The 20,644-nt window shown below is 43.1% G+C and overlaps 1 protein-coding gene across 1 annotated transcript in view; it reads left to right on the top strand.

Moving 5' to 3' along the window:
- LOC121545676 (prickle-like protein 2) overlaps positions 1–20,644 on the top strand; it is a 41,534-nt gene that overhangs the window by 18,990 nt on the left and 1,900 nt on the right. Inside the window, exons 3-10 of the mRNA XM_041856427.2 lie at positions 11,344–11,527; positions 11,712–11,825; positions 12,078–12,215; positions 16,135–16,338; positions 18,655–18,841; positions 19,038–19,376; positions 19,677–19,985; positions 20,229–20,597. Of these exons, the coding sequence (XP_041712361.1) occupies positions 11,344–11,527; positions 11,712–11,825; positions 12,078–12,215; positions 16,135–16,338; positions 18,655–18,841; positions 19,038–19,376; positions 19,677–19,985; positions 20,229–20,597 (1,844 nt within the window). The remainder of the gene's footprint in view (positions 1–11,343; positions 11,528–11,711; positions 11,826–12,077; positions 12,216–16,134; positions 16,339–18,654; positions 18,842–19,037; positions 19,377–19,676; positions 19,986–20,228; positions 20,598–20,644) is intronic.

The raw sequence follows: 20,644 nt of genomic DNA, 5'->3' as shown, positions 1-20,644 counted from the left end.
TCCAAGGCAGTCGCTACTCTTCCTGGGGTCCTGCAACATTAAGGCAGTTATATACAATTTAAAATATTACATGACATTATATTTCATAACACTTTACCCAATACATTTAGTGTGTTCCCTCAGGCCACTACTCCACTATCACATATTTACAATACAACATCAATGTGTACATGTGTGTAGAGTGAGTGTCTATATGTATGTGCCAGTGTGTGTGTCTCTTCACAGTCCCCGCTGTTCCACAAGGTGTATTTTAACCTATTTTAAAAAAAAAAATCTGATTCTACTGCTTGCATCAGTTACCTGATGTGGAATAGAGTTCCATGTAGTCATGGCTCTATGTAGTACTGTGCGCCTCCCATAGTCCGTTCTGGACTTGGGGACTGTGAAGAGACCTTTGGTGGCATGTCTTGTGGGGTATGCATGGGTGTCCGACAGACAGCTCGGTACATTCAGCTTGTCGACACCTTTCACAAAAACAAGCAGTGATGAAGTCAATCTCTTCCACTCTGAGCCAGGAGAGACCGACATGCATATCATCAATGTTAGCTCTCCGTGTACTTTTAAGGGCCAGCCGTGCTGCCCTGTTCTGAGCCAACTGCAATTTTCCCAAGTCCCTCTTTGTGGCACCTGACCACACTACTGAACAGTAGTCTAGGTGCGACAAAACTAGGGCCTGTAGGACCTGCCTTGTTGATAGTGTTGTTAAGAAGGCAGAGCAGCGCTTAATTATGGACATACTTCTCCCCATCTTAGCTTCTGTTGTATGAATATGCTTTGACCATGACAGTCTACAATCCAGGGTTACTCCAAGCAGTTTAGTCACCTCAACTTGCTCAATTTCCACATTATTCATTACGAGATGTAGTTGAGGTTTAGGGTTTAGTGAATGATTTGACCCAAATACAATGCTTTTAGTTTTGGAAATATTCAGGACTAACTTATTCCTTGCCACCCATTCCGAAACTAACTGCATCTCTTTGTTAAGTGTTGCAGTTATTTCAGTTGCTGTAGTAGCTGACGTGTATAGTGTTGAGTCATCCGCATACATAGACACACTGGCTTTACTCAAAGCCAGTGGCATGTCGTTAGTAAAGATGGAAAAAAGCAAGAGACAGCTGCCCTGGGGAATTCCTGATTCTACCTGGATTATGTTTGAGAGGCTTCCATTAAAGAACACCCTCTGTGTTATGTTAGACAAGTACAGTGGGGAAAAAAAGTATTTAGTCAGCCACCAATTGTGCAAGTTCTCCCACTTAAAAAGATGAGAGAGGCCTGTAATTTTCATCATAGGTACACGTCAACTATGACAGACAAATTGAGGGAAAAAAAATCCAGAAAATCACATTGTAGGATTTTTAATGAATTTATTTGCAAATTATGGTGGAAAATAAGTATTTGGTCACCTACAAACAAGCAAGATTTCAGGCTCTCACAGACCTGTAACTTCTTCTTTAAGAGGCTCCTCTGTCCTCCACTCGTTACCTGTATTAATGGCACCTGTTTGAAATTATCAGTATAAAAGACACCTGTCCACAACCTCAAACAGTCACACTCCAAACTCCACTATGGCCAAGACCAAAGAGCTGTCAAAGGACACCAGAAACAAAATTGTAGACCTGCACCAGGCTGGGAAGACTGAATCTGCAATAGGTAAGCAGCTTGGTTTGAAGAAATCAACTGTGGGAGCAATTATTAGGAAATGGAAGACATACAAGACCACTGATAATCTCCCTCGATCTGGGGCTCCACGCAAGATCTCACCCCGTGGGGTCAAAATGATCACAAGAACGGTGAGCAAAAATCCCAGAACCACACGGGGGGACCTAGTGAATGACCTGCAGAGAGCTGGGACCAAAGTAACAAAGCCTACCATCAGTAACACACTACGCCGCCAGGGACTCAAATCCTGCAGTGCCAGACGTGTCCCCCTGCTTAAGCCAGTACATGTCCAGGCCCGTCTGAAGTTTGCTAGAGTGCATTTGGATGATCCAGAAGAGGATTGGGAGAATGTCATATGGTCAGATGAATCCAAAATATAACTTTTTGGTAAAAACTCAACTCGTCGTGTTTGGAGGACAAAGAATGCTGAGTTGCATCCAAAGAACACCATACCTACTGTGAAGACTTACAGAAAACGTTTGACCTGTGTCATTGCCAACAAAGGGTATATAACAAAGTATTGAGAGACTTTTGTTATTGACCAAATACTTATTTTCCACCATAATTTGCAAATAAATTCATTAGAAATCCTACAATGTGATTTTCTGGAATTTTTTTTCTCATTTTGTCTGTCATAGTTGACGTGTACCTATGATGAAAATAACAGGCCTCTCATCTTTTTAAGTGGGAGAACTTGCACAATTGGTGGCTGACTAAATACTTTTTTCCCCCACTGTAACTCTTTATCCACATTATAGCAGGGGGTGTAAAGCCATAACACATACGTTTTTCCAGCAGCAGACTATGATCGATAATGTCAAAAGCCGCACTGAAGTCTAACAAAACAGCCCCCACAATCTTTTTATCATCAATTTCTCTCAGCCAATCATCAGTCATTTGTGTAAGTGCTATGCTTGTTGAATGTCCTTTTCTATAAGCATGCTGAAAGTTTGTTGTCAATTTGTTTACAGTAAAATAGCATTGTATCTGGTCAAACACAATTTTTTCCAATAGTTTACTAAGGGTTGGTAACAGGCTAATTGGTCGGCTGTTTGAGCTAGTAAAGGGGGCATTACTATTCTTAGGTAGCGGAATGACTTTCGCTTCCCTCCAAGCCTTGGGGCACACACATTCTAGTAGGCTTAAATTGAAAATATGGCAAATAGGAGTGGCAATATCGTCCGCTACTATCCTCAGCAATTTTCCATCCAAGTTGTCAGACCCCATTGCCCCCATGGAGGACAAACTGGCAAGTGACCAAAGAGCTCAGCTGTTTAACCACCCTGTCAAGGCAGTGATCCATCTTCATCAAGCTCTCTCCCAGACAGGGCTGGGGCTGAGGCCTCATAGGCAGGGTGCAGATGGCTGTATCCACCAGAGGAGGAATTAAGTTACTTGTGGCCCCACAGGTCCCAGTCAGTGACACTGACACACAGAGTGCTCAAAACCTAATTGGGGAGGGCTGGCAGGCAGGCGGGCGGGTGGCATGGCGATTACTCTGGCACTAATTGGTGGCCACAGAGCGAGCGTTCTGGGACAGTGTCCATCTGTTTCTTGATGGATCTATCTAATCTGGACTCAGAGTACCATCATGACACAGTAAGAGAGAGAGAGGCTATACTGTAGCTACTCAGTTTCAATCACAGCTAATCACACCAAGAGCACACACACATTCATGCCAATAGGATTATCTATCACTGTACTGTACACACTGGTTGGTACATTACACTACCCATTTAATCTATTTGACACATGAGTGGCCAAACTGATGGGACTGGGTGGCTAGCTTAAGATGTACATATCTAAAAAGTCTGACGTTTGACTTAGTTCAGAGTGGACAATGCAGTTGTGATTTTATGGAAGATTTTGTAGCTATATTCTAACTGTTCATTATGTTTGGATTGATGGCACACTTTACAGATGTTTGAACAGAGAGTGATACTAGTATTGGTTGGCGAGTGACCGAGACTGGAAAAGTGACAATACCAGAGATGTAGAGCGGGATAAAAGAGAGATTGACAGGCGAGGCGAGTTAACACAGATCTAAGGATAAAGGGCCTTTTTGGTTGGATCATTTGACTGACATCCTGGAGTGATTGAAAGCGAGGTTAGATGAGCTGTTATGATTTTGGACTTCTTTGAGGCCTGTAGCCAATCCAAGAGCTGCTCTGAATGTCATCCTTTTTAATTGGTCAAAACAGAAGTACTTGATATCCCACCAGAGGCATTTTTTATCCATGATTGCTCATCTTGATTTGACTTGTCAGAACTTAGAATGATTCATTCACACATTTCTTTGTGACATTGATGACAAAAGGTAAAGTGGCTTTATTTCTTCCTTTACTCATTTGTTTAGTTGTATGTAGCCACTAATTGGAAGGCTACTCGCTCATAGAACATAAAAGTGAAAGTTATTGTGTTTAATGTGTTAGCTCACAGTGGGAAGTGGATAGTGGGAACACATGGGGCCCTATTCTCCAGAGGCGGAGGATTTAGAATTTAGATTGAGCCTGTTAACACTGCTAGCAGATTTGAAAACAGGATGTCTAATGATTGTAATTAGGGTTGTGGCATTCTAAAAGTGAAAACGAGCAGAGAGAGAGAGCGAGGTCTGTCTGCTCTCCCCTAAGAGGGCCAGCAGGGAAAATGGAAGTTATTCATGATTACTGTATGTTAGGGTTATTTGGCCCTGCTGTGTATACTAATGGAAGTTACTGAGCCTCCATGGGTGGCCTAGTTCACACTGTTTACTTCATAAAGTTACAAGTTATTCATTATGTTCAGTGGATAAGACTAGATAAGAGTATCACAGGCTAATGGATAGTGTTTTTTAGGGATGCAATGATTCACCAATGCGCATCGGTCCCCGATTCAAATGTTTAAGATATGACTGCATCGGTCCGTGGACCCCAAACCAATCCAAATGTAGCATGCATCGGTCAGAAAATCGATTCAAATGTTACGAATCACAAATTCACATTTTTTGTTGTTGCTCATATTACTTTCTTTCTACCTTCCGAAAATACCATATTTTGTGACGACTGATGCGTCCTATCTGAACTAAGTGTCGAACTAAGCATGTAACTGTGTTGACAGTCACTAGGCAGGTTTCCATTGACCCAGGTTTATTTGACAAAAGCAATGTCTAAAAAAACATGTGTAATGGAAACAAGTAATTTATTAGTTGATTGACAACCTATGTAATTTGCTAGTGTAACCGGTGTGAAATGGCTAGCTAGTTAGCGGTGAGCGCTAGTAGTGTTTCAATCGGTGACGTCACTTGCTCTGAAACCTTGAAGTAGTTGTTTCCTTTGCTCTGCAAGGGCCGCGGCTTTTGTGGAGCGATGGGTAACGGTGCTTCGAGGATGACTGTTGTCGATGTGTGCAGAGGGTCCCTGGTTCAAGCCCAGGTTGGGGCGAGGAGAGGGTTGGTTGGAAGTAACACTGTTACACTAGGTTATTGTTATCTATGCGCTGTTGAATATTGGTGTTTTACCAGAATAAAAGTAAGCTACCGGAGACAACTCTCATCTGACTAGGCTACCTGCTGAACAGGGCTTACAATATATTTTATTTTGATTGTTCAGGTTCATCATCAGCAATAGTTTTGGTAGTTTTGCTTTAAACAATCAGTGTACAAAACATTAGGAACACCTCAGAACAGCCCCAATTCATCAGGGCATGGACTCTACAAGGTGTTGAAAGCGTTCCACAGAGATGCTGGCCCATGTTGACTCCAATGCTTCCCACAGTTGTGTCAAGTTGGCTGGATGTCATTTAGGTGGTGGACCATTCTTGTTACACACGGTAAATTGTTGAGCGTGAAAAACACAGCAGCGTTGCAGTTCTTGACACACTCAAACCGGTGCGCCTGGCACATACTACCATACCCTGTTCAAAGGCACTTAGATCTTTTGTCTTTCCCATTCACCTTCTGAATGGCACACATACACAATCCATGTCTCAATTGTCTCAAGGCTTAAATTCCTTTCTTAACCGGTCTCCTCCCCTTCATCTACACTGATTTGAAGTGGATTTAACAAGTGTCGTCAATAAGGGATCATAGCTTTCACCTGGATTCATATGGTCAGTCTGTCATGTTTCGTACACTCAGTGTATATGGTCATTTTTAGATATACAGGGTAAAGTTGATAATTTCATAACGAGGACATCACTTTCCGAGGCTCACTGTATGGCCAAAGCAGTAGGAGAAAAGAAGCTCACAGAAAACGTCCATATGTTATGTCATACCTCATTTGTAAACAATAAATATTGATACATTACTAGCTCATACACTAGTGGGTGATGGTGATTTCAGAACCAAAGTGGGGGGACAAAAAGTATAGGCTACATTGCCCCCCTAATCTGATGTGGTAGTGGGGTGGGAGAATGGCTAGACTCCCTTATGGCTCAGATCAGGTGCCTACATAGGACATACACCATGGACATAATTTACACACACACACACACACACACACACACACACACACACACACACACACACACACACACACAGAAGTCAGCTCCGACAGATCCAGCTCAGAGAGGCCCAGCTCATGAGCTCCATCAGCAGCAGATTTTAATTTAGAATGTAAAAAATGTTAGTGCATCTAATCGCATCGAACCAAATCGCATCGATTCGTTCTCTAATCAAACCGAAACTCACTGAATCGTAAAAAAATACATGAAATATATATATTTCCTGTATCGTATCAAGTCCTGCAGGCTCTAGTTTAATCTTATCTTGATTATTGTCCAGTCATATGGTGAAGTGCTGCAAAGAAATACCTAGTTAAGCTGCAGCTGGCCCAGAACAGAGCAGCACGTCTTGCTCTTAATTGTAATCAGAGGGCTAATATTAATACTATTCACGCCAGTCTCTCTTGGCTAAGAGTTGAGGAAAGACTGATTACATCACTTCTTGTTTTTATAAGAAACATTAATGTGCTGGAAATTCCTAATTGTTTGCATAGTCAACTTACACACAGCACTGACACACACATTTACCCCACCAGACATGCCACCAGGGGTCTTTTCACAGTCCCCAGGTCCAGAACAAATTTAAGGAAACGTACAGTATTCTACAGAGCCATGAGTGCAAGAAACTCCCTTCCATCTTATATAGCGCAAGTGAACAGCAAACCTGGTTTAAAAAAAAACAAATAAAGCAACACCTCATGGCACAACGCCTCTCCCCCATGTGACCTACTTGTTGTGTGTATGTACTGACATGTATGTGTAACTGATAGATGCACACACACGCACACTACATGTTCATGTTTTTAAATTATTCAATTTTAAAGTATTTTGTCTGTAATGTATTTTTCGTTATGTGTCGGACACCAGTAAGACTAGCTGTTGCCAATAAATATATGTTTTTTAAATCAAGAATCGAAGCCAATGTATCGAATCGTCTTGAAAGGGAAAGATGCACATCCATTACATGGATGCTTCACACGCTATTTTTGTAGAGGATATAAGAAGTATTTAGTATATTATTTATCTAAATATATATATACAGTGGGGAGAACAAGTATTTGATACATTGCCAATTTTGCAGGTTTTCTTACTTACAAAGCATGTAGAGGTCTGTAATTTTTATCATAGGTACACTTCAACTGTGAGAGACGGAATCTAAAACAAAAATCCAGAAAATCACATTGTATGATTTTTAAGTAATTAATTTGCATTTTATTGCAGGACATAAGTATTTGATCACCTACCAACCAGTAAGAATTCCGGCTCTCACAGACCTGTTAGTTTTTCTTTAAGAAGCCCTCCTGTTCTCTACTCATTACCTGTATTAACTGCACCTGTTTGAACTCGTTACCTGTATAAAAGACACCTGTCCACACACTCAATCAAACAGACTCCAACCTCTCCACAATGGCCAAGATCAGAGAGCTGTGTAAGGACATCAGGGATAAAATTGTAGACCTGCTGGGATGGGCTACAGGACAATAGGCAAGCAGCTTGGTGAGAAGGCAACAACTGTTGGCGCAATTATTAGAAAATGGAAGAAGTTTAAGATATCGGTCAATCACCCTCGGTCTGGGGCTCCATGCAAGATCTCACCTCGTGGGGCATCAATGATCATGAGGAAGGTGAGGGATCAGCCCAGAACTACACGGCAGGACCTGGTCAATGACCTGAAGAGAGCTGGGACCACAGTCTCAAAGAAAACCCTTAGTAACACACTACGCCGTCATGGATAAAAATCCTGCAGCGTATGCAAGGTCCCCCTGCTCAAGCCAGCGCATGTCCAGGCCCGTCTGAAGTTTGCCAATGACCATCTGGATGATCCAGAGGAGGAATGGGAGAAGGTCATGTGGTCTGATGAGACAAAAATATAGCTTTTTAGTCTAAACTCCACTCGCCGTGTTTGGAGGAAGAAGAAGGATGAGTACAACCCCAAGAACACCATCCCAACCGTGAAGCATGGAGGTGGAAACATCATTCTTTGGGGATGCTTTTCTGCAAAGGGGACAGGACGACTGCACCGTATTGAGGGGAGGATAGATGGGGCCATGTATCGCGAGATCTTGGCCAACAACCTCCTTCCCTCAGTAAGAGCATTGAAGATGGGTCGTGGCTGGGTCTTCCAGCATGACAACGACCCGAAACACACAGCCAGGGCAACTAAGGAGTGGCTCCGTAGAAGCATCTCAAGGTCCTGGAGTGGCCTAGCCAGTCTCCAGACCTGAACCCAATAGAAAATCTTTGGAGGGAGCTGAAAGTCCGTATTGCCCAGCGACAGCCCCGAAACCTGAAGGATCTGGAGAAGGTCTGTATGGAGGAGTGGGCCAAAATCCCTGCTGCAGTGTGTGCAAACCTGGTCAAGACCTACAGGAAACGTATGGTCTCTGTAATTGCAAACAAAGGTTTCTGTACCAAATATTAAGTTCTGCTTTTCTGATGTATCAAATACTTATGTCATGCAATAGAATGCAAATTAATTACTTAAAAATCATACAATGTGATTTTCTGGATTTTTGTTTTAGATTCCATCTCTCACAGTTGAAGTGTACCTATGATAAAAATTACAGACCTCTACATGCTTTGTAAGTAGGAAAACCTGCAAAATCGGCAGTGTATCAAATACTTGTTCTCCCCACTGTATACTGCCCATCAGTCAGTCATGTATGGGATTATCCACTACCAGTCTCACATCACCACAAAGAAAGATGCCTCAACAACAACTGTTACAGCCACAGTACGCTGACGCGGAGGCGTAACATGGATTACAAGCTAAACAGATCACATCAGTATCTGCCCATGCTCTGTAACCACAGTAATGATGCTGGTCATTTCTGAGGCCGCTTGGTGGCAGTAACTGGGTGTGGCTGTGGAGGGTGTGTGTGCCATCCTGGCATTCCATCTGAGCATAGCTAAATATACTCTTAATGGCCAGCTAGATGTCTTTCCAGGCTGGCAAGGAGATACAACTAGGTTAATAACACTCAAGCACATTTGCACGCACAGTCCACATAATTTAAAATAAATTGGTTTAGAAACTGCTTTCTAGCTCTGGCTGACGTAATTAGGTTTAATGTTGGACATGGCAACTATACTCTGGACAACTCTTTGCTGATTTATTTTACTGATAACCTCCATCATTTTGAGTAGTTGGTGGGTGGCTGGATAACATTTCCTGGTACATTTGTAGTTGTTTTCCTGCTGCCTGCATGCTGGAGGTCATCTGTACCACACACACACACACACACACACACACACACACACACACACACACACACACACAAATAAAGAAACACACACGTACACACATGGTGTCGTACTGTGCCTCTTAAATGCACGCATGTACAGGCTCTGAGGACAAACAGCTGGGGCCAGATTGTGGCTAGTGAGTCTTGCCAGAATGGCTTACCCTGAGGTGACCTGCTACGTTTTCCATGATTTATACTGGACCTGCTGCACTACAACCTGGCCTTTTAAGGAGCTATGGCAGCCAGTGATGGAAGCAATCCGCTAAAGGAGCAAAAGTAAACGTACAGCAAAGGCATAGATATCATAGTATCAGCAGACTGAAGAGCAGCAGACTGAAGGAAAGCGCTACATATTTTAATGGGAAGGTAATAGTAGTAAGGATGGGGTGGGAGACTTTAAAACCGGGGACTGACTGAAAGTGAGTGCCGTTTATCCACATGAAAGGATTGGCCTCTGGTCAGAGAGAGAGAGCGCGAGAGAGAGAGAGTGTGTGTGTGTGTGGGTGTGTTTAGTGCTGGCGTTTTGGTTATGGCTGGGTTAAAGGGGGGGGGGGGATGTCTACGCAAAGCGGCTTTGTCCTCCATCTGTGCCTGAGGAGCAGGCCTTGAGCCGCAAATACCAGCTGAGGGCCTGTTATGCAATCACACAAGAGCCAGAGAGATACTGTATATACAGCAGCCCACACACTGATGCATCCACACACATGTAATGCTCCCTCCACCTCCATCTTTTCTTCCTCCTGCTACAGATGTAGGATCTTAATTGAATCAACCTGTTGCAGGAGAACTTTCCTGCAATGCAGGTCATTAAAAACTTTTGAGGTTTAAAAAGGCTTCTGAAGTTTGTAATTTTCACTTAGAAATTTCAGACTTGATTTTACCTTACGAAAAACATTTCCTGTTGCTGCAGGATAATTTTCCTTCTGTAGCAGACTGGCTCAAATTAAGATCCTACATCTGTATTAACCACTGTGGGACGGCCAGGCCCAGGCTTACGTCAGTGACCTCATTTCCTGCTAGCTCACTGGTGGGAATCTTAAAGAAAAAATCCACAAAAAAACGATATTTTTATTAGTCCACTGTTGATAAATGTTTTGCATGTCAGGTTTTCAAGATATTGGAAAACGCATCATCATGATGATGTGGCAATTTGCTTCATGAAAGTCCAATATCAATGTATGAAAAAAATACAGAAAGTACAGAAATCATTTTTGAGTGGAGTTTTCCTTTAATATGCAGGGTCTGATTCAAGAAGAGATGAGACTTAGCAGTATGTTTACCATAGGTGACAAGGTGTTAAATATGTCCCCTCAACGGGCTGGGGTCAGTCTCCTTCAGCAGGTAATCAGACAATGGTCAGCTACCTCATCCAGTTGTGTGTGTGTGTGTGTGTGTGTGTGTCGACGGTGTCACTGTTAGACTGAATGCGGGTGTGCATGTCAGTTTGCAGTTTGACTACATGCTCATTTTAGCTTCTGCGCAGTGAGTATTTGACTGGGTCTGTGTGTGAGTTTGTGACGTGCCTCTCCTTGGATGAACACCTGCTTGTTATCTTAGTAATGCGTGACTGTAATGCAGGGAGTCATATTGAGTCATGCTCAAGAATGTTTGTGGGCTTGCTAATTACATCATGTATCTAACGCAAAGTATGTTCATGCCATGGAATACTTGATTACAGACAGTATGGATGTGTGGACATGTGAATGAGTCTATTGGAGCGGTTGGCATATGTTGGCAATCAATGGCAAGTTTTTATGATTAGATAATAAGATGTGTAAAAAATCTGTTAGTAGCACGGTTGCAAACTGTTCAGTCTTGGCCCTCTTTTTGGTGGGTGTTGCATCTGTGCAATACTCTAGGTTGCCATGTATTGGACCTTTTGTCCGCTCTTTCCTACACAGGAAGGAAGTATTCTGGTTGCCATATATTGCTCCCACCATCAGTCTCTTTCCATCCACAGGAAGATCTGTGTGCACTGTAAGTGTGTGCGTGAGGAGCATGCAGTGCGGGCGGTGCCGGGCCAGCTGGAGAGGATGATGGTGAAGCTGGTCTCAGACTTCCAGAGACACTCCATCTCCGACGACGACTCAGGCTGCGCCTCTGAGGAGTACGCCTGGGTCCCGCCTGGACTCAAGCCTGAACAGGTCAGAACCAGCTTTTAATATACTTTGTATGGCTCATTTACTCAGGTGTTTCCTTTATTTTGGCAGTTACCTGTATGTTTAAACTTCAACACACAATCTTATTTGCATACACACAGGGTAAAAAAAACTGCCTCGCAGCCCCGCTCAAAGAAGTGTGTGTCTGATCATGCTTGTTTTAATGCAGGTGTATCAGTATTTCAGCTGTATCCCGGAGGACAGAGTGCCCTATGCTAACAGCCCAGGAGAGCGGTACCGCATAAAACAGCTCCTCCACCAGCTACCAGCTCACGACAGTGAGGTAACAGTCGCTAATACTGTAACTGTGTGGGGTTTTGGTTGTCCTAAAGCCCCTGGGCTGTAATATGATTGTTTTCTGTGACGCTTGTCTGACTCAGCATTATAACTATTCTCTAATACTGTACTGCACGTCTGGGTGAGATTTTGGTTTCCCTAGCCTCTTGGCTGTAATGTAGTTGTTTTGTGTTGTTCCTCACTAGTCTGTTCTGCTTGAGTTGGCATTATAACTTCTGTATGTGTTTTGTGTTTCCAGCCTCAATACTGTAACCATCTGGATGAGGAGGAGAAGAAGGAGCTGCGTATGTTCAGTCAGCAGAGGAAAAGGGAGAACCTGGGCAGAGGCATGGTCAGAATGTTCCCTGTCACCATGACCGGAGCCATCTGCCAACAGGTAGATACTGCTAAGGGAGGGGGTGGGAGATCAGGGAGGAGACTAGGGTGGGATGGAGACTGTGAGAGTGAGGGACCAGGGAGATGGAGACAGGAGGAATTAGGGAATTCTCCAGTTTTTGGTGTATGTATTAGACCTGGGTTCAAATATCTCAATTACTTTCACATACATTCGAAGTAAGTATTCAGATAAATTTTATTTGAAAAGACAAGTAGTTTAATATTTTTATGTATTTGTAAATACACTTGGAAAATATTTGAAAATATTCAAATACACTGACTCAAATACACTCCCATGCATTTAGTTTGAAATAAGTATTTTAAAATACTCTCAAATTTTAAAATACTCTCAAATACAATTTGTTAGACTATTTGGTTTTTACAGATAACCATTCAAATACACAAAAGTACTTATTTTGGGCTCTTTTGAAAAGACTCAAATACACAGAAAAAAAGCATTTTAAATACCATATACTGAAATACACATCAAGCCAAGCACATAGCTTGGTGAGAGTGTGGTTGTCCTATGGTTATTTTGCATACAACCTTCCCACAACATTCTGGGAATGGTGCAGGATAGTTAGTCTTGCTAACACCAACCTCTGCGTCCTTGACTTGAGTCTGGAATGGCTGCTTTGATGTGTCTGCACAAAGCAACTACAGTGGGGGAAAAAAGTATTTAGTCAGCCACCAATTGTGCAAGTTCTTCCACTTAAAAAGATGAGAGAGGCCTGTAATTTTCATCATAGGTACACGTCAACTATGACAGACAAATTGAGGAAAAAAAATCCAGAAAATCACATTGTAGGATTTTTAATGAATTTATTTGCAAATTATGGTGGAAAATAAGTATTTGGTCACCTACAAACAAGCAAGATTTCTGGCTCTCACAGACCTGTAACTTCTTCTTTAAGAGGCTCCTCTGTCCTCCACTCGTTACCTGTATTAATGGCACCTGTTTGAACTTGTTATCAGTATAAAAGACACCTGTCCACAACCTCAAACAGTCACACTCCAAACTCCACTATGGCCAAGACCAAAGAGCTGTCAAAGGACACCAGAAACAAAATTGTAGACCTGCACCAGGCTGGGAAGACTGAATCTGCAATAGGTAAGCAGCTTGGTTTGAAGAAATCAACTGTGGGAGCAATTATTAGGAAATGGAAGACATACAAGACCACTGATAATCTCCCTCGATCTGGGGCTCCACGCAAGATCTCACCCCGTGGGGTCAAAATTATCACAAGAACGGTGAGCAAAAATCCCAGAACCACACGGGGGGACCTAGTGAATGACCTGCAGAGAACTGGGACCAAAGTAACAAAGCCTACCATCAGTAACACACTACGCCGCCAGGGACTCAAATCCTGCAGTGCGAGACGTGTCCCCCCTGCTTAAGCCAGTACATGTCCAGGCCCGTCTGAAGTTTGCTAGAGTGCATTTGGATGATCCAGAAGAGGATTGGGAGAATGTCATATGGTCAGATGAAACCAAAATAGAACTTTTTGGTAAAAACTCAACTCGTCGTGTTTGGAGGACAAAGAATGCTGAGTTGCATCCAAAGAACACCATACCTACTGTGAAGCATGGGGGTGGAAACATCATGCTTTGTGGCTGTTTTTCTGCAAATGGACCAGGACGACTGATCCGTGTAAAGGAAAGAATGAATGGGGCCATGTATCGTGAGATTTTGAGTGAAAACCTCCTTCCATCAGCAAGGGCATTGAAGATGAAACGTGGCTGGGTCTTTCAGCATGACAATGATCCCAAACACACCGCCCGGGCAACGAAGGAGTGGCTTTGTAAGAAGCATTTCAAGGTCCTGGAGTGGCCTAGCCAGTCTCCAGATCTCAACCCCATAGAAAATCTTTGGAGGGGAGTTGAAAGTCCGTGTTGCCCAGCGACAGCCCCAAAACATCACTGCTCTAGAGGAGATCTGCATGGAGGAATGGGCCAAAATACCAGCAACAGTGTGTGTGAACCTTGTGAAGACTTACAGAAAACGTTTGACCTGTGTCATTGCCAACAAAGGGTATATAACAAAGTATTGAGAAACTTTTGTTATTGACCAAATACTTATTTTCCACCATAATTTTCAAATAAATCCATTAAAAATCCTACAATGTGATTTTCTGGATTTTTTTTCTAATTTTGTCTGTCATAGTTGACGTGTACCTATGATGAAAATTACAGGCCTCTCATCTTTTTAAGTGGGAGAACTTGCACAATTGGTGGCTGACTAAATACTTTTTTCCCCCACTGTATAATGAAGGGGTTGTGCCCTTTCAAGACGGCAGGCACAATACGCTGGTTGGATATCCCCTTTCTGAATTGAATGAATCACGATGTACTGTTTTACGTAGGACCGCCCCAGCCCTTCCGTTTGTAGCCAGCCCTTCCGTAATAAACAAACAAACACACACACAGTAGCTAGCTAGCACAAACCTTTGGACTTCAGACATCGTTTGCCGCTAACATCAGGAATAGGGCGCATAAATCATCACACACATTTTCCAAACGTTATAACAAACCTTCTACACTAAAACGAGTGACATATTAGACAACTGTAACCTGTTAAACGTTACGATCGTGTGGCTAGCAAGTTGCAACTGTTAGCTTGCATTGTTCAGCCCATAGAAAGTCAGCCAGCTAATAACTTTAGCTTGCTATCAACTCGAAATCATCTAGCTAATCAAATGTATGTTTCATTTATAAATTAACTAGTTAGTTAATTATAGGTTGAACATTTCCTTACCCCACTGAAGTTATTAATTTTCCTTCTTGGATGTCCTCTATTTACATAGTAGGGCAATGATGTAAATCAACCATGCGTGCTAGCATTACTTTAACAGAACGTTCCCTAAAAGTTCAAACATGGTTACATTTAATTTCAATTTGGGAATGTTCTAGGAACGTTCCTCAACTGGTTTTACATTGGGAATGGTCTCAAGTAGTTCAGAGACTTAAAGAAACAACATTCTTCTGTGGGAATTTCAGTACTTCTGCATAATGTTTCCTACAGGTTTCCTTATGGTTCTATTTAAAGTCATGTTCTCAAATTGTTCCAAGAACATTAAGAAAACTTTCCATAAAAACCACAAGAAAATGTTTGTAACGTTCAGAGAACGTTATAAGAATGTTATTTAAAAACATGTACATTACGTTCTCAGCATCAATAAAACGCTCTCTATCCTCTATCTTGTTAAGTGTGTTCAGGTATGTTGGTCTCGCCCACTATTTGGCCACACCTGATCTTAATGAGTGCTTGTTTCCTTTGAAATGGGGTATGTTTGAATAGACTAGAAACATGTCAGGCTTTCTCCATCCTGGTGGCGCAGTGAATTAATGTCATGGATAGAGAACAGAGGATTATACATTCGAATCTCACTGATGGTGTCACAATAAAAATACATGTGTTTCCATGATTGATGCCTAAGGAAATGAATTTCCATGTGTCCTATCTGTGCTTGGAGTTCAAAAAAATGAACCCAAAATAATCTAGCAGTGTAGAAACATTCAGTAAAAGTTACGTTTTTCAAAAACCTACAAATAACCTATAATTTTAGTTTTCTGGGCGTTAATAAAACCTCCCAGGAAAACTGTCAAGGAACCACAGTAAAACGTTCTCAGAACCTCCCTGCAACCTAAATATAAACGTTCCCAGAACAGGCAAAATGTTTAGTTCCGTTCTCAGAGCGTTTAAAAAATGTTCAGTTTTACCGGTCAGGAAACGTGTGGCTTCATTCCCAGAACCAATGGAAAACCAAAAATGTATGTTTCCACAACTTCCAAGGAACCAAATGTGCTAGCTGGGATGTATTTGAACTGAGGTCTGGTATGTATACACTGTGTTCTCACATGCTCATTTACATTTTGTTTACCTGTTGTTTTGTCTCTCTGTCTCTCTCTCTGTGTTTCAGTGTGGCAGACAGATCTGTGGTGGGGACATAGCGGTGTTTGCCAGCCGGGCGGGTCACGGGAGCTGCTGGCACCCTCAATGTTTCCAGTGTGCCTCCTGTACTGAGCTGCTGGTGGACCTCATCTACTTCTACCAGGATGGACAGATCTACTGTGGCAGGCACCACGCTGAGAGGATCAAACCGCGCTGCCAAGCCTGTGATGAGGTGATTGACTCTGCCCTGTCATGTCCGCTCAACAAATATATGCTTACTGTGTATCCAGTCCACTGTCTGCTCATACACTCTGTAGGCCCTGTCCTGTCAACAAATCTCTCCATACTAGGTGTGCTGTCTGCTCATATACAGTGGGGGAAAAAAGTATTTAGTCAGCCACCAATTGTGCAAGTTCTCCCACTTAAAAAGATGAGAGAGGCCTGTAATTTTAATCATAGGTACACGTCAACTATGACAGACAAATTGAGAGAGAAAAAATCCAGAAAATCACATTGTAGGATTTTTAATGAATTTATTTGCAAATTATGGTGGAAAATAAGTATTTGGTCACCTACAAACAAGCAAGATTTCTGGCTCTCACAGACCTGTAACTTCTTCTTTAAGAGGCTCCTCTGTCCTCCACTCGTTACCTGTATTAATGGCACCTGTTTGAACTTGTTATCAGTATAAAAGACACCTGTCCACAACCTCAAACAGTCACACTCCAAACTCCACTATGGCCATGACCAAAGAGCTGTCAAAGGACACCAGAAACAAAATTGTAGACCTGCACCAGGCTGGGAAGACTGAATCTGCAATAGGTAAGCAGCTTGGTTTGAAGAAATCAACTGTGGGAGCAATTATTAGGAAATGGAAGACATACAAGACCACTGATAATCTCCCTCGATCTGGGGGCTCCACGCAAGATCTCACCCCGTGGGTCAAAATTATCACAAGAACGGTGAGCAAAAATCCCAGAACCACACGGGAGGACCTAGTGAATGACCTGCAGAGAGCTGGGACCAAAGTAACAAAGCCTACCATCAGTAACACACTACGCCGCCAGGGACTCAAATCCTGCAGTGCCAGACGTGTCCCCTGCTTAAGCCAGTACATGTCCAGGCCCGTCTGAAGTTTGCTAGAGTGCATTTGGATGATCCAGAAGAGGATTGGGAGAATGTCATATGGTCAGATGAAACCAAAATAGAACTTTTTGGTAAAAACTCAACTCGTCGTGTTTGGAGGACAAAGAATGCTGAGTTGCATCCAAAGAACACCATACCTACTGTGAAGCATGGGGGTGGAAACATCATGCTTTGGGGCTGTTTTCTGCAAAGGGACCAGGACGACTGATCCGTGTAAAGAAAAGAATGAATGGGGCCATGTATCGTGAGATTTTGAGTGAAAACCACCTTCCATCAGCAAGGCCATTGAAGATGAAACGTGGCTGGGTCTTTCAGCATGACAATGATCCCAAACACACCGCCCGGGCAACGAAGGAGTGGCTTCGTAAGAAGCATTTCAAGGTCCTGGAGTGGCTTAGCCAGTCTCCAGATCTCAACCCCATAGAAAATCTTTGGAGGGAGTTGAAAGTCTGTGTTGCCCAGCGACAGCCCCAAAACATCACTGCTCTAGAGGAGATCTGCATGGAGGAATGGGCCAAAATACCAGCAACAGTGTGTGAAAACCTTGTGAAGACTTACAGAAAACGTTTGACCTGTGTCATTGCCAACAAAGGGTATACAACAAAGTATTGAGAAACTTTTGTTATTGACCAAATACTTATTTTCCACCATAATTTGCAAATAAATTCATTAAAAATCCTACAATGTGATTTTCTTGATTTTTTTTCTTCTCATTTTGTCTGTCATAGTTGACGTGTACCTATGATGAAAATTACAGGCCTCTCTCATCTTTTTAAGTGGGAGAACTTGCACAATTGGTGGCTGACTAAATACTTTTTTCCCCCACTGTACTGTGCTGCCCTGTGCTGTCCACAAAGCTCTCCAAACTGTGTATCCACTCTCTGCTTATACACTCTCTGCCCTGTCTACAAATCTCCATTTCAAATCGCCACTCTCCAGTTCTAATACTGACTCTTATGAGGAGATTTGTATCTTTGGCAGACTCGTACTCAGGGCTGGAAGAGTGTGTCTTTATTTGATTTACATGCCTGTAGACCCTAGAGGAACATCTAGTCCCTCAATGAGCCAGCCATATGTTGTTGTTCCACAAGCACCTTTTAAATCTCTCTTCCTCACACACACACACACACACACACACTGACTCTTGTTTAGACCCTCTGTATTTGTGACTTAAGAGATTAGTTGAAGTAGACTAATAGGTCTGTCATGATTGACCTTCACAAGTCCTTAGAGGATATAACCCTGTCACACTGTAAAGACAGTCTTTCAGAGAAACAGAGATTTCATTCCACATAAACCAGAAATTTGATTTGCTGAGCCCCTTTTTTCCACCCACTCTCTCGCTCTATCTCTCTCTCTCTCTCTCCCTCTGTCTCTCTCCTCCTCTCTTTCTGAAATGCAGATAATTCTAGCGGATGAGTGTACGGAGGCAGAGGGTCGACACTGGCATATGAAGCACTTCTGTTGTTTTGAGTGTGAAGCAGCGTTGGGAGGACAGCGGTACATCATGAGGGAGAGCCGGCCATACTGCTGCTCCTGCTATGAGTCCCTCTATGCAGAGTACTGTGACACCTGTGGGGAACACATAGGTACTGCAACAACACAGGTCCATGTTTGCACAAAGGGAAACATATACACACTTACACAGAGAAATATACAACCACTCACACAGAGAGAAGTATACACACTCAAACAGAGAGAAATACATACACACTAACACATAGGGAAATCCATACACACTCACACACAGACAATTTTCTTAGACCCGCTCTCTTTGTCTTCCAGGTATAGACCAGGGGCAAATGACCTATGAGGGCCAGCACTGGCATGCTGCCGAGTCGTGTTTCTGCTGTGCCCGCTGTCGGCTCCCCCTGCTGGGGCGGCCCTTCCTCCCGCGTGGGGGCCTCATCTTTTGCTCCAGGCCCTGCTCCCTGGGAGAGGATCCAGATAACTCAGACTCGTGTGACTCAGCCCTCCAGAGCCGGCATCCGCAGCACAGACGCTGTGAGACAGATGAGAAAATCCAGCAGCCGCAGCGCTGCTCCTCACAGCAACCACCAGATGGAGCCAACATCCCTGTTGTCCCAGGAGAAGTCTACATTCATGCTGCACTAGAAAATAGACGTAGGGGCATACTGTACATACATAGATGTAGATGGCATTTACATGTTATGTAGGTCATGCCTGAGCCTTTTTATTTCCACAGCATGTAACAGCTGTGTAATACTCATACACATACAAACATAAGATAGCCTGCAGGGAATGGAATTGAAGAAAGATTATTTTACTTATTTAGCAGGCTCTTTTATCCAAATTAACTTTGATCACATGATCAAAACAATAGAATTTAGAAATTGTCAAAGATTACATAGCCTTTTCTATTCAAACAAGGTGTGTTTTATCTTCATTTAATCTGTCTCCCAGGTGTTCACATCTCTACTAATGTTCCAAATGGTATCCTTCCATCACTCATCGGTCATCCTAACCTCAGAGGGTCCTACTCTCCCCTTCCCCATTGTCACTTAGCCAATAACTGGGGACCATCTTGGCCTGTTGACCAATCACTCAGCAGTTTGCACCCTGGAGATTGTGACAAGCATCCAGGCAGTAGTCTGGAGTATTTAGGAGAGCCCAATGGCTATGCGGGACACCCCCTCACCAGTTTTAGTAGAGGAACGTCTACTGCAAAGGACTGTGGGAACTGGGTGGAGAGGACTAGTCAAGTTATGCAAGGTATTACACAAGGCAATAACATGCATCATAAATTAAAGTGGGACTGTTCAGAATGAAACAGTTAAATGTGGTGCTCTGTTAGATACAATTGGCCACAAGCAAGAGTTGAGTAGTATTCTGTAAATCTGTAACCAAATCTTCCTCACCTCCTGTTATTGTGAGGTGATTGAACAGTAATTGTATCCTTTGCTTTTTTTATTTCTAAATGGAGGTATTTTATTTGTTCCCTCTCCCTCTTCCCAGTGTTTCCTCCCCCGAGGAACTCCTCCTTACCTGCATCACTAAACCATCCCAGTCCTGCTGACCCTCTGCCCCTCCCACCCCCTCTACCCACCAAGTCTAGTGATTTGATGAACAGGCCAAGTCTGCACCTACCAGAGCCAAGCCCCCCTGACCCTAGCCCCCAATCAAGTCGCAGCGGAACAGCCAGGGTCAGTTTCCGAGAGCCAATCAGCTGCAGCTACTCGGTGGATGAGGAGGAGGAAGAAGAGGAGGAGAATGAGGAGAGAAGAGAGGGGGAGGAAGAACAGGCGGAGGGGGAGGAAGAGGATGGAGGTTTTGGGCGCAGGTTACATATGCAGAGGGGCATTCCACCTCAAATGGACCTACTGGGTAAGAGACAGACTACTTTTTTTTTATTTTCCTTCTTCTCTTTTTTA

Source organism: Coregonus clupeaformis, chromosome 30, assembly GCF_020615455.1.
Source record: "Coregonus clupeaformis isolate EN_2021a chromosome 30, ASM2061545v1, whole genome shotgun sequence".
In the NCBI taxonomy this organism is placed as follows: Eukaryota; Metazoa; Chordata; class Actinopteri; order Salmoniformes; family Salmonidae; genus Coregonus; species Coregonus clupeaformis.
This window is presented reverse-complemented; position numbering and strand designations above follow the sequence as displayed.